The 18,493-nt window shown below is 45.3% G+C and overlaps 1 protein-coding gene across 1 annotated transcript in view; it reads left to right on the top strand.

Annotated features, from left to right (window-relative positions):
* Nucleotides 1–18,493, top strand: part of LOC147703147 (integrin alpha-L-like) — a 546,902-nt gene that overhangs the window by 445,750 nt on the left and 82,659 nt on the right. The window contains exon 21 of the mRNA XM_086931681.1: nucleotides 7,010–7,114. Coding sequence (XP_086787807.1) covers nucleotides 7,010–7,114 — 105 coding nt within the window. The remainder of the gene's footprint in view (nucleotides 1–7,009; nucleotides 7,115–18,493) is intronic.

Genomic DNA, 18,493 nt, shown 5'->3' with positions numbered 1-18,493 from the left:
CATTTTTATGAATCTTGGGGATGAGATACAGTTGGGGGCATACTGGGTAGTCTGTTTTCAAGTATTCGAATTCTTCCTTGCTCAATAGTCCTGTGCTTTTCCATTTATATAGTTCATTTGTATATTTTTCCTGTACACTCACCAACTGCGTCGGAGTTATTCTGGTGTAGCATTCCTGGTCTTGCAATTGCGCCATTGCTTCATCGTTGTACATTTCTAATGGCCATAGCACAATGTTTCCCCCTTTATCAGACCACCTGATGACAATGTCTGATCTCATTTTTATCTTTTCCATTAGTTTTTCATATGGCTCATTTCTGTTCTGATATTTTTTATAGAACTCTTCTGAACTTTTTGTGGACAATTCCTTCAAATCCTTAATTACATAATCTGTAAATAGATCAAGCCCATCCTTCGGCATTACTGGCATGAATACAGATTTTGGTTTAAAGTTGGTTTTTTCTGTTTTGTAAATATCTATGTCTGCCATTTCTGCAGCCATTCCTGATGATACCAAATCATTTGTGTTGTCTTGCTCAATGTCAATCATGTCTCTCAACACATTCATGTTTGCCACACTGAGTCCTTGACTGGTTTGGATGTTCATTTCGGTTGTGTCACTTTGGTTTAGGGTATTTGCAAAGTATTTCTGGAGTTTCAATTTCTGCATATATTGAAAGAAATCAATTCTGGTTTGGGCATAGTCAAAGTTTGTGTGTGCACAAAAAGTTAGACCCAAGGATAAAATCTCTATTTCTCTTTGCGATAGATCCATGTTGGTGAGATTAATTACTGTGTTGTCTTTGTTTGTTGTGTTTTCTGCCATTATCGTCGGGATTTCTTTTTGTATTGTTTCTTTGTTGTTGCTGTCGTTTTTGTCGTTTCTTTTTCTTTTTCCCCACCGTCTGTCTTTTCGGCGGCGGCTTTTTGTTTTTGTTGGGAGTCCTGTCTTGAGGTTGATTTGTTCCTTTGTTGATACGGTCTTCTTGGTCTCAATGTTGTGAGGCGGTGTACCCGTAAAAAAGCCAATTCCTGTGCTGGGGTGGGTATTGGTCCAGTGGCTCCCAGAGGATTATTTGTCTCATTTTCTGATTCATAATCAGTGCTCAAATCTGGTTCACTTTGTTCTCCAAGTGTTCCAGTGTTGGTCATGTTCTTGGGCAAAGGTTGACTCCGTACCTGGTCATATTTTCTTGCGAATGTATATATTCTTCCAGTCATGTAGTCTTTCCTGTCCCTTTGAAATTTTATGGCTTTCCTTTCCTTTATTTCTTCCTCATGTTTTAGGATTCTCCCTTTAATTTCTTCCAAACTTTTGGCTATGTCTTCTTTGTTTTCTTTTGTGTCTAGTTCTTTTAGGATTTCCTCAATGCGGGCGATATGTTTTTCTCTATCGCTTGCTGCATATTTAGTTAGGATTTTTAACATGTTGGTTGATGCTAGTGCGCTGTTGTCCGTCCAGTCTTGGAGCATGGCTGGGTCTGGATTTTCATACGTTGGGGCTACCAGTATTCTTAGCCCTCTTGGTACTCGGCCAACTTCAATGTATCTGGTTAATGATTTCACCTCCCACCATTTGGCCACCTCTTTTTTCCTTAGTTTCTCCAATTCTGTCAGTAGGCTTTTGGTTTCATCCCTATTCCCTCCTTTGTCTTTGGGGGCTGACATGTTTGGAGTGCTGTCTTCACCTGTGTCAGTGTCTTGGAAGATGTTGAGTGCCGCCTCTTCCCGTTCTCTCTCCCATTCTACAGCCATTGTGTGTTTCTTTTAGGAATTAAAGTTTTTTGGAATATTTCACTGCCCTTCTAGTGCGCACTCCGCACTTGGGCTACCTCTCCCTTAAATACCTTGGTTTGTGCAAAGTCACCACTGGGTCTTGTACTCTCACACACGTACTGGCCTTACCTGGCAATCTCAATCGCCTTCCGGAAATCGTAGATTCCAGTCGGGCTCTCCGTGGTGTTTTCCAGACTCTCTCGACGGTTTACAGTCTCCAATCTCCGGTCAAGGGGGGCGCTGCGTGTCTCTCTTCTGAAAGCATACCAAAGAATTTGTCCTTGTCTTCCACAGCGCACCAGAGCGAGGAGGGTCAGTGTTGAATCTCCAGGACAGGAGATTTCTATTAATCTGGAACACTCCAAACTTTCTCATGCAAGTAAGGCACTGACTCCGTGAAATAGATGATTCCAAATAAGTTTATTCACTCATTTAGGCTGCTTGACGCATTTCGGCGGTAAGCACCCGGCTTGTTCACAACATCTTAACAGACTGTGGTTGTATTTATACCCCTTAGTCATTGCATTACATCATGCACGTTTAACTCCTGTTTCTATGCACATTTTAGCTTGTTTTCACATTTCACACTCGTGTGTAACCCAGTTCCCACGGTAACTTGGGGCGACGCCTTAATTAGACTGACATAGAGAAGTTATTTTCACTTTCACAGTTTGCAATTACATCATCCGCCTCCATGCGTTGTTTTGTTTCTATAGAAACCCTCCCGCACCTTGAGCCCAGTGATTTCCTCATTCCTGCCTTGTGTGTGCCCCGCTATGCTGTGACAGACAGACCTTCGCGCGCTTTACCGTGTTCAAAACTCCCTCAGCGCTGGTGAGTGTAGTGCTCTTGGATTATTGCATGTTCCGTGGTTTGTATATGCGTGAGGGCACATTATTTTATTACTCCTTGGTTCAGGTTTGTCGTGCTTGCTCCGGTCTCCATATGCTGCTTTGCGCGTGTATGAGCGGGTGCAGTGAGGATGCTACAAGGTTATTCCGAGAGCGTTGGTTGTAATACTCGGTTCTCTAATTATTAGGCGCGCGGGGTTAACCAGGGAAGTTTCCGCGGGATTATTTGACTTAGTTTACTTGCGTGTGCTAATGCATTCCCTAGCCCTCGCGTTAGATCCTTAAGCTCTTGCCTGTGACTATTAACAGGTTTGTGTATCGCACTCGCGGTCTGACACTGTTCGCATTTACTCCCAGTGGACAGGCTCACCCATTTCTGACAATCAACAGTTATAGTATTGAGTACGCTTAACATTTTCATATATATACATTTTTTGGGTTTTTTTGTTCACCAAACGCCTAAGCATGTAGGGGGCGCACTCACAGCAAGTCGGATTCATCTGGCTTGTTCTCCCGCAGGTTCTTCCATCCGGCAGTATTAACTAGGACAAGAACAAGCAGAGCCGCTCCTTGGTAATTTATTGAAGACCTGACCGGTTTCGAAGCACTCGCTTCTTTCTCAAAGGTCTAAGGTCAGAGCTTACGGTTAACTATTAACCTGAAGAACGGAGTTTCCCGAGACTGCCTTCAGAACACAGACCAACGTTAGTACGCTCTCAGGAAATGAGTCCAAAAACACGATTCAGTTGAAACACAGGTTTAATCCACACAATGCGTTTCGCCTTGCAGCGTGTACACGTGAACAAGCTGCAAGGCGAAATGTGTTGTGTGGATTAAACCTGTGTTTCAACTGAATCGTGTTTTTGGACTCATTTCCTGAGAGCGTACTAACGTTGTTTGGCAAAGGTTTGGATTGGAATCACCGGCTCGCTCCTCCGGAGTGTACGCCACCCCCATATATATATATATATATATATATATATATATATATATATATATATATATATATATATATATATATATATATATATATATATATGTATTCACTGAAAAAAACTAAAGTTACAGGAACTTTATAGTTAGGTTCTGATTTTATACACACAAGACAATAGAAATTCAGCAATTATAGTTACCTGAGCTAACTAAAACTAACGCCCCATGCAATGCATTGCTTGTGACCTCACATATTACATCACTCATGACAAAGTCAGTGACATCACTGATGGCATCTCAAATGACATTATGATGACTTCATCCTGTCAATGTGAGTGTTTTGTGAATGTTTCTGACACTGAATTATATATAGTGAGCTACTGCACAAGTTAAGTTACTATTCTTTCTGTATTACTAATGACTGTTAGTATTTCTAACATATATCATCTGAACTATAATCCTGTTTTAAAAGCAGTGTCCTATTTATGAATGAACTAGCCTCTACGTTGACACATGTCTCCACTGATGTGTTTATGGTAGTGCTTTACGACAGTCTAACCTGTTCATTGAGACTTCACTCCATAGTTGTGTTTTACATCATACTGACCGCTTTTGCTTAGACCTCTCTCCTTTGTGATGAACGAGTGTAGTAGCAGTTTGCAATAAATTCGTCTGTTCACTAAGACCTCCCTCTAGGGCGATGGCTCAGTGTTGTAGTGGTTTGCAACAGACTGACCTCTCTGCTGACACCTTTCTCCAGGTAGAAGAATAATTTGACTAGTGGGTTTGATACAGTGGCCTGTCCACTAAGACACTAGCTACTGGGTATGTGGTGTAGTGGTTTCTGTAAAACCACTTTCCAGGTTGACGAATGGTGTTTTTGTGGTTTGCGATAGACTAGCCTGTACGGTTAGATGTCTTACTTTGGTGTTTAGCGGGTAGAGTAGTGGTTTAGAAGAGATAGGACTATCCGTTAAGAACTCTCTACTGGATGATAAGTGAGTGTAGTAGGTGATAAGGTCCCAGTGAGCTCTCTGCTGTATGTTTCTCACCTGTCTACTTTTCTTATTTAAAAAAGTTTTTAATAGTATTTTATGAAGTAAATTGAATTTTACTTTGCTGGATGATGTCTTCAGCGATGTCATTTGAGATGTCATCACTGATGTCACTAACCATGTCATCAGTGATGTAATATGTGAGGTCATAAGCAATGTATTGCGAGGGGTGTACGTTATAGTTAGGTTAGGTAACTATAACAGCTAAATTTCTATGGTTTTGTTTGTGTAAAATCTGAACCTGTAACCTTTGTTTTCTTCAGTGAAGTTCTGAAGTTTTTTCAATTCTAATTTCTAACTACAACATCCCTGTAACCTTTGTTTATTTCAGTGAATTTCTATGTTTTTAAATAAAAACAGTACTATAATTTGACCCATAAGTCCAATTTACTAATATACATTTTCACAGGTTTATAAATAAATTTCATTCACACATTCCTTCCACCTTATTATATATTTTAAAACTAACAATTAAAAAAATTAGGTAACGTAGCTTTTGTAGTCTTTCTATGAATGCAGTGCTCCTAGTGTTTCTTTTTTTAATTCATGTTATGGATCCTTGGATTCCTTCCCAACCAAAAGCATACACTCAATACTAAAACAACAACACTTTTAATACAAACATATGCTATTGAACTTTGTATAAGTGTATCACTGCCTGTGTGTGGGTGTGTGAATGGCTATGTGAGTGTCTGTGTGGGTGTGTGAGTGGCTATATGGGTATTAGAGTGGATGTGTGAGCAGCTGTGTGGGAGTGACTGTGTGGGTGTGTGACTAGGTGTGTGAGTGGCTGTGTGAGTGTGTAAGTGGTTGCATGTGTCTGAGTGGGTGTGTGCGTGGCTGTATGTATGTGTGAATGGGTGTGTGAGTGGTTGTGTGAGTTGGTGTATGAGTGGATGTGTGGGTTTGTGATTGGTAATGGGAATGGTCTTGTGGGTCTGTGAGTGGGTGTGTGAATGGCCATATGGTTGTGTGAATGGGTGTGTGAGTGTATGTGTGGGTATGTAAGTAGCTATATGGGTGTGTGCGTAGTTGTGTATGTGTGTGAGTGGCTGTGTGAGTAGGTGTGGGAGTGGATGTGTGGGTCAGTGAGTGGGTCTATGAGTGGATGTGTGGGTGTTTAAGTGGGTGTGTGAGTGGCTGTGTGGGTGTGTGAGTGAGTGTTTGAGTGGCTGTGTGGGTCTTTGAGTAGCTGCATGAAGGTTGTGTGAGAATGTGAGTGGTTGTGTGGGTATGTGAGTAGGTGTATGAGTACATGTGGTAGTGGCTGTGTGGGTCTGTGAGTGGCTGTATGGATGTGTGAGTAGGTGTGTGAGTGGTTGTGTGGGTGTGTAAGTGGGTGTGTGAGTGTATGTGTGAGTGGCTGTGAGGGTCTGTGAGTGCATGTGTGAGTGGTCTTATTGGTCTGTGAGTGGGTGTGTGAATGGCTGTATGGGTGTGTGAGTGGGTTGTGAGTGGTTGTGTGATTGTGTGTGTGAGTGAGTGTGTGAGTAAGTGTATGGGTCTGTGAGTGGGTGTATGGTTTTTTTAATTGGGGTCTGTAGCTGCATATCTGCTACGGAACACACAGAGGGTCACGCTGAGCATCGCAGCAGATCTGTGGACCCTTACACAATTTCCTGCCCATGAGGGGCCCTCACAGACCCCTCCATCAGTTCCATGGGTTTAGGGTACCTGTACACTGACCCCTTACATCACTTTTAAATGTTATTTTTCCTCTCTGGGAACCTAGGTCCGATGCAGAAAATGACAGCTGCAACTTTCCTTTCATGTTGCAGCCAGCCAATCACACCATTGCTGTTGGTGCTTGGCTCCATGGTGGATCCGCATCTCTAGATATACCTAAATCTTTGTACTTTAATAACTCAAAAACTATTAAACAGATTTACACGAAATTACAAAAGCACTCTTTCTGGACCAAGATCTAGGTTTATGCCAAATGTGTTGTCATTTTGTTTAGGGGTTCGGTCTGTAGTCGTGCCTAAAATCCCTATGGGAAATCGCATGGGGAAAACACATTTTGGGACCCCCTTTTTTTCTCAGCCTCTGCTCGACAGATTACATTTGTCTTAAGTTTTGGTTTTAAGACAAAATCCTAACTTAAGTTTAACTTAAGTTAAGACCGAAACTTAAGACAAACTTAATAAAAAATCCTATCTTTACAACTACTAAATGCCTTTTATGAATACCAAAAGTCTTAAAGTTAGGATTTTGTCTCAGATTACTTTTGTGAATCGGGCACTAAGAAAGCAGAAGGTACTCTGGTAAGTATTCTCTCTCTTTCCAGTTTTCAGAAGAAATATGTTTTAAAAAACTTGTAAAAAATATGCATCATGGCATGTACGTTAATTTTCCTTCCATGTCTTTTCGTTGCCTCCTTATTGCACCCAAAAGACAACGGTGGACTGTAATGTGTTGCCAGAGCAGGATGCTGCACAGGCCACAACGCGCAATCTGAATTGCAACATCGCACACCCCATCTTCAAAAGGGACACCCAGGTGAGCCTACGGTGGGGGGGAGGGGTCACTAAACAGGCATCGGGGTAGCGGCTTGAACTAGTGCAAGTGCAGAGGAATACAACCAGTTTAGTACATGAAGTGTTTCCCACAGACACCAAGCCACCAGTACCTCTGACTGTACACCCTTTTTAAGGACAGACTTCCTACATACATTTTCCTATTTGGGACTGCCAAGGAAAGCCTGGTGGCAGGAACAGGAGTACATAAAAATTATCCCCAAACGTTGGGAGAAAACTCCCAGATTATCAGTAGTATTTATTTTTGTTTTACACAAACAAACTCTCGTTTGGGATCTTGTGTTTGTAAAACAAAAAACTTTGTTGTGCGGATGCATTGAACATGGCAACCGCTTAGAAAACCTTAATTGCATTTATAGAAACTGTTTGGCATCTTCTCCTCTGAAGATACAGAGATATCTGGTAGGGTGGCAGAGATCTATCTCTAAATATGAGGGGGCTACATCAGGACAGCGGAATACATCCCTCCACTATCCTGGCAAAATGAAGTACAGACCACAAGAGTATAAATAAAGCACAGGCGGACTGTACTTTGTTCTGCCAGGACAGCAGAGGAATGTATTCCGCTTCTCTAGTGGACCACAGCCTGCAATATTTAGAGATCTCTTCCAGCCTATCGGAGATCTTCATGCCTTCAGAGGAGCCACCGCCATGGTGACTCCTGTGAAGATAGTGAAAGCTTGCTGAGTGGGTGCAATGTTTCATGTAGCTACTCAGCAAACTTTAAACTCCTAAAGTGGGAATTTGTTCTTGTAAAGGAAACAACTAATCACCCCGACAACCTGGGAGTTTTCTCTCAGTGAAGGGGGTCATTTATAGGTTGAAGCCTACCAGGCAGTGCAGCTGTATAGTTTGCTGAAGACATCTTGGGAATATTCAGAAAACTTCCCTGGGAATGCATTCTGACCATTCTTTACCATTGCTTCTTTGGTTAGTAACTCATATTTGCTTGCTTTCTATTTGCTGGCATTATTTGTTTTAGGATATTCAGCTTGTGTTAGTCCCATCCCACGGGGCACACCCTGGTAACTATATCCTTCCAGGAATTGTTTTCTGCACAACAGGCCTTTAAATGTTGTTGTTTTTGTCACATGTGCTGTGCATTCAAAGACAGAGGTCAAATGTCAGGCTCTGTCCTCAGAGGGAGCTTGGTGTTTACATTTCTTTCTCTGGCTTCAAAGTGAGAAGGTTTATGGGACAATCTTGCCATGAAAGAAAAGTCTTTTTTCTAGCACAAAACAAAATTTAAATGTCTTTAAATGAACAGTGCAAATATTTCAGAATATATCATAATTATGAAAGTTCAAATGAAGCACAATTTTTTGTAATTCTGAAGTGTGAAGGAAAAGTAATATGATCAGAACAGATGCACTTGGTGGTGCCGTTTCCACACATTATCGTTTGTGTGCTGTATAGTTTTATCAGTAAAACTGTATGTCTGTGCAAATGTAATGACCATTTAAATTGATTTTTTTTGTCTGTAATGGCATTGTATTATTACACCATGCATTCTCCACTCTACGCAACTCCACTTCAAGACAATACTCCACTCTATGCCAGTCCACTCCACAACACTCCACAGCACACAGACACTCTACTTCCATCTCTGCTATGTCACTCTTCTTTAGGCTACTCTACTCTAGGCCACCCCACTCTAGGTCACTCAACTCTAGGCCACCCCACTCTGCGACACTCCACTCTATGACACTTCACTCTTCGATACTCTATGTCACTTTACTCCACTCTACTTCACTCCACTGTATGACACTTTACTCCATTCTTCAACTACGGCACTCCACTCCACTCTGTAGTGCGCCACTCTACGACACTTTACTCGACTTCACAACACTCTATGCCCCTCTACTGCTCTCCACTCTATGCCCCTCCACAACACTCTGACAATCTACTCCACAGTGTGACAGTCTACTCCAAAATACTCTATGATACTCTGTGACTCTAGACCACTCAAATCTAAGACATTATATGCCACTTTACTCCACTCTACGGCACTCCAATCTACTTCACTCTATGCCACTTTTCTCCACTCTACGCCACTCCACGCTATGACACCATACTCCACTCCGCTCTACTTTGTGGCATTCCACTCCACTCTACAGCACTCTACTCTACAACACTTTACTTTGCTAGGCCACCCTACGCCCCTCCACTCTATGTCACTCCACTCTGTGCTACTCAGTGCCACTCTACTCCACTCAATTCCATTTTACTCTATGCCCCTCCACTCTATATCACAGCGCTCTACTCCGCTCTATAACACACTACTCTACTCTATAACACTCTACTCTATGCTGTTCTGCTCCACTCCACAACACTCTGAGCCCTTACTCTATGACCCCCCACAACACTCTATGACCCTCCATGATGCTCTGTGACCCTCTAATCAATGACACTCCACTCTACGTCACTCCATGCCATGGCTACGCAAATCTGTGACACTCTACTCCACTCCACTCTATGACACTCCACTCTACGACACTCCACTCCACTCTATGACACTTTACTCGACTCTATGGTGCTTTACTCCACTTTATTACACTTTACTCCAGTTCATGATACGCCACTCTAAGCCCCTCAACGACTCTCTATTCCACTCTACAACACTCTGCTCCACTCTATGCCATAACACTCATTTGCCCTCTACTCCACGCTATGCCCCTTCACTCCACGCTACGCTCCTCCATGCTATGCCCCTCCATGCTATGCCACTCTACATCACTCCCCTCTACTCCACTACAGTCTACCCTACTCCATGACACTCCACAACACTCTACTCTAATCCATGACACTTTACTCTAATCCATAACACTCCACTCTAACCCATAACACTCCAGTCTAATCCATGACACTCCACTCTAATCCATGACACTCCACTCTAATCCATGACACTCCACTCTAAACCATAACACTCCACTCTAATCCATGACACTCCACTCTAATCCATGACACTCCACTCTAACCCATAACACTCCAGTCTAATCCATGACACTCCACTCTAATCCATGACACTCCACTCTAACCCACAACACTCCAGTCTAATCCATGACACTCCACTCTAATCCATGACACTCCACTCTAATCCATGACACTCCACTCTAACCCATAACACTCCAGTCTAATCCATGACACTCCACTCTAATCCATGACACTCCACTCTAACCCATAACACTCCAGTCTAATCCATGACACTCCACTCTAATCCATGACACTCCACTCTAATCCATGACACTCTACTCTAATCCATAACACTCCACTCTAACCCATAACACTCCAGTCTAATCCATGACACTCCACTCTAATCCATAACACTCCACTCTAACCCATAACACTCCAGTCTAATCCATGACACTCCACTCTAATCCATGACACTCCACTCTAACCCATAACACTCCAGTCTAATCCATGACACTCCACTCTAATCCATGACACTCCACTCTAATCCATGACACTCCACTCTAATCCACAACATTCCACTCTACTGTAAGACACTCTACCTTATGACACTCCACTCTGTGACACTATATGCCACTCTACAACACTATGACACTCCCCTCTATGCCTCTTCACAATATGCTACGCCACTCTATCCCACTCTATTCCACTCTACACCACTCCACTCTATGCCACTCCACTCGCCTCTCTCCTCTATGCCACAACCTTTTGGCCATGCTGAACAGCAGCCACACTGATGTACAACAAGGCTAAAATACATAGGCAAAACCAATAGCACTTACATAGGTGAGATCTATTGGCTTTGTCAATGTTTGCTTCTATTTAGGAACACCAGGCCAATCCTTGTGTTCCCGAACAAAAAAACGTGCATCAGAACATCTGCCTTGAGTTGGGCAGAAAATCTAACTTACTTACACAGATGGCCTCAATTACGCCAAGGTATGGTTTGCACCCCCAGAGCCAGTGGGACCACTACCACTGATACATGACGGTCCGCCCAACTCTGAATAGAGCAAGTGACTGTCGGTTTGGTGCACTTGGTTCTCTGAAAATGATAATTTGCTGAAACCCAATTTCCAAACATTATCTCTTGCACGCTATATAGTTTTATCAGTAAAACTTCATGCCAGTCGGAACTTTTGTAGCGTCTGGAAATGCCCTACCACATATGACAGTGTCTTTCCACATCATGCTTTAGTAATATATTTATTAAAATCGAAAATTTTGAAACATGAACTGAGAAATATTTCTGTCTCCGCCCTAATGACAATGATGTTAGTAAACAAAGAGGCAAGTAAGGGGTCATGTGTACCATTTATGTGGCCTAGAGTCTTATTATGCATGGAGAAAAAGTGTAGTCTAATAAATCAAGCAAAAGATTTTTTTTGTACATCATATGTGTTGTACTCACATCTCTGAAGCTGCGCTCCTATGTGGTAATGAAAAAAAAAGCAGATTGGTGAAATAAAATATTTGCCCGGGGTCACAGAATTTGAGACCAGTCTATGGGTCAAGAGCATTACAGTTGGGTCGAGTAGGTTATTCAAGTTGCTAGCCCTGCAGGTTTTGTAATATTTTAATTATTTTTCAAGGCCTGGAACCCATTCAGTTTTAAAGTGCCTGTAATAAACGAAACCATTCACCAACTTCAGGTCTATGATAGGCTGGAAACCCTTGTCTCCCGTCCTCACTAGGGACAGACTGCTCAGAAAATCCTGTTTTTATCCCTGTGCTGTTTCCATCATGCAATTTCTTAGAAGATCTCTGACATCCACTGAGATAAGGACCCTCTCTGATTTGGAAAACACCATTAGATGAGGATACACCAACTGAACTGGTTCGGAATAGAACTGTATCCTGTAACCCTGCCCCATCTGTAAAAACCTGGGGTCTGGAGTTATTCACTGCCACTAAAACAGAAAGAAGGTGAGTCTGCCACACACCTTACCTGGAAAAAAAGATTTAAGGTTTGCTGACTTACCATCAGCCTGGCGGGAGCCTCATCTGGCTCTTTGATGCCTTCCACGCCACTGACCCGCTCTCTAGGGGTAGAAAGGGGCCAACCCTTCCTTGTCATTGCCTGCGGATCCAATATGTCCCCTCGGAGTGTAAAAGGCCGCTTAAAACTCGAGCTCTGCTGGTGCTGGAAGCCGGCAGAGCAAGCCCTACCTCTGCAGGCTGTACCAAAAACTTGAGAGGTAAACAGCTTCTTCAGATTTTGCGGGGATTTGTCACGTATGATAAAAGTTTGTACATATTATTAATTTGTTTGAAAACTTTTCCCCAAGCAGATGATCATCTATGGTCTCTCCTAGCTCCTTATCAGCCATTTCCGCCAGTTTGGAGACAAAGTGCATCAGTAAAGTCTTTTTTTCTTTTGCAGACAAAGCTGAAATTGCATACCCTAGAATGCAGGTCAATATCTGAATCCAGCACCTTAAAACGAGGAGATCTAGTAGCTCACTGGACGCCAAAGCCCCCTCTGCCATCTCTACGATCAGGTCAAGGAGTCCACCAAATCCAGCAGTTTGTCCTGGCATACTCTCAAGGCTTTCTTGGTCCTCTTTTTAGGGTCCTTTCCTGTTTTTGGACAAAATTGCCACCAGTGTAGGATCAATTGAAGAAAAGATGGAGGCAGCACCAGGGATGAAGTCACACTTAAGTCAATATGGTCTTTTCAATATTCTTTATTCTTCTTTAAGATTTAAGAATAGGATCAATGTCAAGAGTAGAGGCCAACATAATAGGAAGATTAGGCCTAGGACTTTTGACCTGAGCATACTTCTTTTTGCCTTCTCCATGGTGCACCTAATCTATCTAAACCCTGAAATATTTAGAGAGAGATCCTTGCCGGATTTAGAATGGACTATTACACTGGTATTAAATGGCTGGCCTAAGGCATATAGGATTTGCCCTTCCTCTCCGCTTACTGTGGCTGCATCATCCAATGGTAAGGGCAACCCCACAAGTGAATCCGCCTCTGAGCAATCCTTGCGGCTAGAGTGGTCTAAGATGCCCTCCTCGTGAGACTCTACAATAGACACCACGCAGCTTGTGTGCGCATAAAAGAATCCCCAATAAAGCTCACCATCCCTGCCTTTTCTCTGGGAATACTCGCCTGGACGGATGCTCCCACTGCCTACAACGGCATTAAATCATTCGGAGATGCCTCAAAAATGTAGTTATGTTTTTGTAAACATTTATTTTCCTCAGGCATAGGGCGAGGAAAGAGAAGTCCCATTCTCCTTTACCTAACTTGACCTTCCCCAGGACATGGTGGCAACAAGGATATAAGGCAGTCAAAATGCTGGCATCGAGCTACTGGGGGTCTGATTCATTGGTTTCAGGGCAGCAGTCACTGCAGACTGAACAATATCAAGAACCCTTATGTGGGAGGCCTCTTTCGCAGACTCCTGCTTAGAATCCTCAAAAAATTATTCCACCTAAGAAGGAGGCACAGAACTCTCAGCCTCATGGAAGCCATCTTTAGGCTGTCGCAGGTTCACAAGCAGCTTGCCTCCATGCCTTCCATATCAATAAAGAAGGTAATTTAATAAATTATATAATTTAGGAGAATGTGGATGAACCAATCACTGGAATGCCCAAAAACAACTTTAAACTTCAAAAAGATAAGGTAAAAGTTAAATTTTTATGATGACGTGCCTAAGAATCATGTAAAGCCTGTAACCTATCAACTGAACTTATGTACTTAGGAAACAGAATGTTAAGATACTTCAATCAGCGGAATGCTACTCATCGGCCGGACTGGATGCCCAAAGCAGCTCTGCAATTTTGTCGGACTGGCACCCACCCCCGTGGGAGAGGGAGTGCATGTGTGCAGCACTGCTGCACAACAAAACTGGCCCCCAGCACAGCTGTGTTTGATTCTGGGGGCCGATATTGCAGCCAGGGCGGGACTGGGAATGCAAACCGGCCATAGCAATTGATACGGGCTAGCTGCGGGTGTGGGGGGGGGGGGGGTGATGCTTGTGGAACACATTGCAGCTGCTTTTGTTACAGGGGGCTGATTTTGCTTAAGCTGCAAAACCGGCCCCTGTAACAGAAACGGCCCCCCAGGGGTCCAAAACCGGCCCCCACCATGACAGCCCACTGGGGAAACGCCTGGTGCCTGCTATGGCCAGTCCAGTCCTGATTGCAGCTTTGCTGCAAAACCGGGCTGCAGTAACAAAACCAGCCCCCATCACTCCAAAACCGGCCTCCATCCTTCCAGCCTCCTGGGCAAACTCCCAATTTCCACTAGGGCCAGTCCGGCCCTGCTACTCATCGAAGGGAAAGCATTTGAGTGAAGACCCTGAAGTTGTAGAACAGCTGAGGGCTCATCTCACAACAGAATGCACTGGAGTCAAAGCACAAATATAGAAAGGGACCGGGGGAGCTGCCCTTCTGACGGGCAGAAACAATAAAGAAAACACACTCACTCGTACCTGCATTGAAAACCCGTGGGGGCAGATTTACAAGAAAGTGACGCATCTGTCGAGATGCGTCACTTTCCCTGCGCCCCTTCGCCAACTCCATCACAGACATTATCTCCCCGCAGGCCATCGCATCCACCAACTACACCCTGCTGGGAGACCTCAACTTCCACCTCGACAATCAACTGGTCCCCAACACCACATCCCTCCTGGACAACCTCCACAACATTGGACTCCGCCAGATCGTGACCGAGCCACGCACTCAGCAGGACACACCCTCGACCCCCTCTTCACTACAGGAAACTCCATCACCTTCAGCCACACCACCAAACTCCCATGGACCGACCATCGTTACGTCCACTTCACCTTCAGAACACCCACCATCCACAGACACCAGCACCTGCTTCCACAAAGAAACTGGACCAAAATCACTGATGACCAGCTCACCACCTCACTCAGCAACTCCACCCCAACCATTGCGGAAAACGACAACCCCAACACCGCAGCCCGAACCCTGCATAGATGGATCTCAGACAGCACCAACACCATAGCCCCCCTCAAGAAAAACAATACCCGTGCCAAGAAAGCCAGATGGTTTACCACCGAACTTCGAGAGTCCAGGCGCACATGCCGCCGCCTTGAAAAGGCCTGGAGAAACACCAAATCCACAGAAGCCCACAACAACTTCAGAGCCGCCACCAACGCCCACCATCAACTCATCAGAGAAACGAGGAAAAAAGCGATTGAAGACAGAATCTCCACCCACGCACACAACAGCAAGGAACTCTTCAGCATCATCAAGGAGTTCGCCCAACCCACCAGCGAGTCTACCGACATCCCTCCCTCACAAGACCTCTGCGACAAACTCAGCATCTTTTTCCACCACAAAATCAAGAGCATCTACGACAACTTCGACGAAGACAACCAACACACTGAACCCTCACCAACCACCCCCGACACCCGGAAGCCAGCGATTGATGACTGGACAGCCCTCACCACCGAAGACACACTGAAGACAATGAAGTCAATCCACTCAGGGGCCTCCACGGACCCCTGCCCCCACCACATCTCCAACAGAGCCGCCAACACCATCGCACCCATGCTCCGCCAAACCATCAACCGCTCCCTGGCGACCGCCTCGTTCCCCGACGACTGGAAACACGCCGAGGTCAACCCCCTCTTCAAGAAACCCTCAGCAGACCCCACCGACCTCAAAAACTACAGACCCATCTCCCTGCTCCCGTTCCCAGCGAAAGTCATCGAGAAAACCATCAACAGCCAACTCGCCACATTCATTGAGGAACACAACATCCTCGACTCCTCCCAATCCGGCTTCAGAAAAAAACACAGTACGGAAACCGCCCTCCTCGCCGCAACAGACGACATCCGCACCTTACTGGACAAAGGAGAAACAGTAGCCCTCATCCTCCTCGACCTATCAGCGGCGTTCGACACAGTCTTCCACCGCACCCTAATACGCAGACTCTACGATGCAGGAATCCAGGACAAGGCCCTCGGCTGGATCTGCTCCTTCCTCTCCGGCAGGACGCAGCGGGTCAGACTCCCCCCTTTCGTCTCGGACCCCACACCGATCACCTGCGGAGTCCCCCAGGGCTCCTCCCTCAGCCCGACGCTCTTCAACGTCTACATGGCTCCACTTGCCCCCATCGTCAGAACCTACGGACTCAACATCGTGTCATATACAGACGACACCCAGCTCATCCTCTCCCTATCCAATGAGCCCAACACCGCCAGACGCAACTTTCGAGAAGGCATGGAAGCCGTCGCCAAATGGATGAAAAACAGCTGCCTTCAACTAAACACCAACAAAACAGAAGTACTCATCATGGGCCCAAACCCCGACGTCTGGAGCGACACCTAATGGCCCACCGCCCTCGGAAACCCGCCAACCCCCACAGACCACGCACGCAACCTGGGAATCATCCTGGACTCCGAGCTCAAAATGGACCGCCAGATCAACTCTGTCTCATCTTCCTGCTTCCACACCCTCCGCCTCCTTCGTAAGACCTTCAAATGGATCCCCCTCGAACACCGAAAGACAGTCACTCACGCCCTGGTCACCAGCAGACTCGACTACGGCAACGCACTCTACGCCGGAATAAACAAAAACCTCATCCGCAAGCTACAGAACATCCAGAACGCCGCCGCAAGACTGGTCCTCAACCTGCCAAAACACTGCCACATCTCCCAGCACCTGCGCACACTCCACTGGCTCCCCGTCGAGGCGAGAATCACCTTTAAGATGCTCACCCACGCACACAAGGCCCTCCACGGCACCGGACCAGCATACCTGAACAGCCAACTCAAATTCCACGCACCCCAAAGGACCCTATGATCAGCCCAGCTTTCCTACGCCGTGGTCCCCCGCACCAGAAAGACCAGATCGGGAGGCCGCTCCTTCTACTTCCTAGCGGCCAAAGCATGGAACGCCCTTCCGCTCCACCTCAGACAGACAACATCGCTCCCCATCTTCGCAAGAAACCTCAAAACCTGGCTCTTCGACAGACCCCCTCCTTGATGGAATGGAACCTGCACCCCCCACCTCCCCACCCCTAGCGCCTTGAGACCCTTACGGGTGAGTAGTCGCGCTTTAACAAACTCCTGATTGATTGATTGACCCTGAGAAACCCTTGCGCCACCATGGATGTGCCCTATTTACAATACAGCGCACCATAGTGCAAGGATTAACAGATGCGTCAGAAATTCTGACGCATCTGTTGGCCCAAAAGTCACGCATTGCTGGATTTGTGTCGCAAGCACGACACAACTCCAGCAATTTATTTTGAGGCCTATTCTTACTGTACTGTGTGACTCCTTACGCCTGCTTCAAGCCGGCACAAGGTTTTGACGCAGTAGCGTCCTAAAAGTGATGCAGTGAAATCTTGTAGATTTCACTGCGTCACTTTTACGAGGCCTTCCTGTGTGGGAATGCCCACCCTGCATACATTATACTGGGCGCAGGTATAATGTGACGCAGGGCTTTGCAACGTGATGCATCTCACTAGATGCGCCACGTTGTAAATAGGCCGCATTGTTTGCTCTGCCATTGAGTCAAAAAAAGGGATGCAATTGCGGCGCAAAAAGGTGCAAGGGGCTAGTAAATCTGCCCCTGAGTGCCTCCATGGAATAGAATCCCCTCAGGCTAATGCGCTCAACAAAAAAAGTTGAGTGACACGCCCTCGTGCACCTGTCAAAAAGACTCCAACGCCTGAGGGGAAACGTAATTCCCTCAGGCTAACGCACTTCTACCACTGTGTGAGAGGATAAACCCTCAGTGAAAACAATCACAACTACAATTAAAACCACAAATTACATTAATTAAAGTGACCATAACAGAGCGCGTTCATTGGCAGAACCAAAATCACACTTAACCCGTTTGTTGCTTCGAACGTTCTGCTCCAGTGCTGAACGTTCGAAGAAACGGGTGCGGCCGCGTCGGCCGACGGACGTGCACAGCACTGGCAAGGTAGTGCTCACGACGACCGTTGGCCGACGGCAGCACTAAAGGGGCTAAAATTGAATTTGGAAAACTGGGAGGCACTTATCTTCTGCTACAGCAACAAAGCAGAGGCATTGCTTCCTTAGTCAGGACACTTATACTGGACTGTGGTGGGATCAAGGCTGTTATGATGCCTTGTGCAGTACAAGGCATAGAGATTTTATGACAATTTTTTATTAATAAAAATGTAGAAGGAGAGTGTTATAAGACTCCCTGTTTTTCTACGGCAGGCGAAACTCGCTAAGAAATCAAGATATAAGGTATTATTGAGTCTTGCCGAAAGAATACAGCTATTTTTTTAAGTATGAGGCATTCCGGCCTTTCATGCATATATCCCTATACAGGATACCAAAGTTGGTGGCCTGATATTTTCTTGAGGTCTCCTTCGGGCTTAGCAAGAATTAGGTTTCATACAGCT

This window comes from Lissotriton vulgaris, chromosome 7, assembly GCF_964263255.1.
Source record: "Lissotriton vulgaris chromosome 7, aLisVul1.2, whole genome shotgun sequence".
NCBI lineage: Eukaryota > Metazoa > Chordata > Amphibia > Caudata > Salamandridae > Lissotriton > Lissotriton vulgaris.
This window is presented reverse-complemented; position numbering and strand designations above follow the sequence as displayed.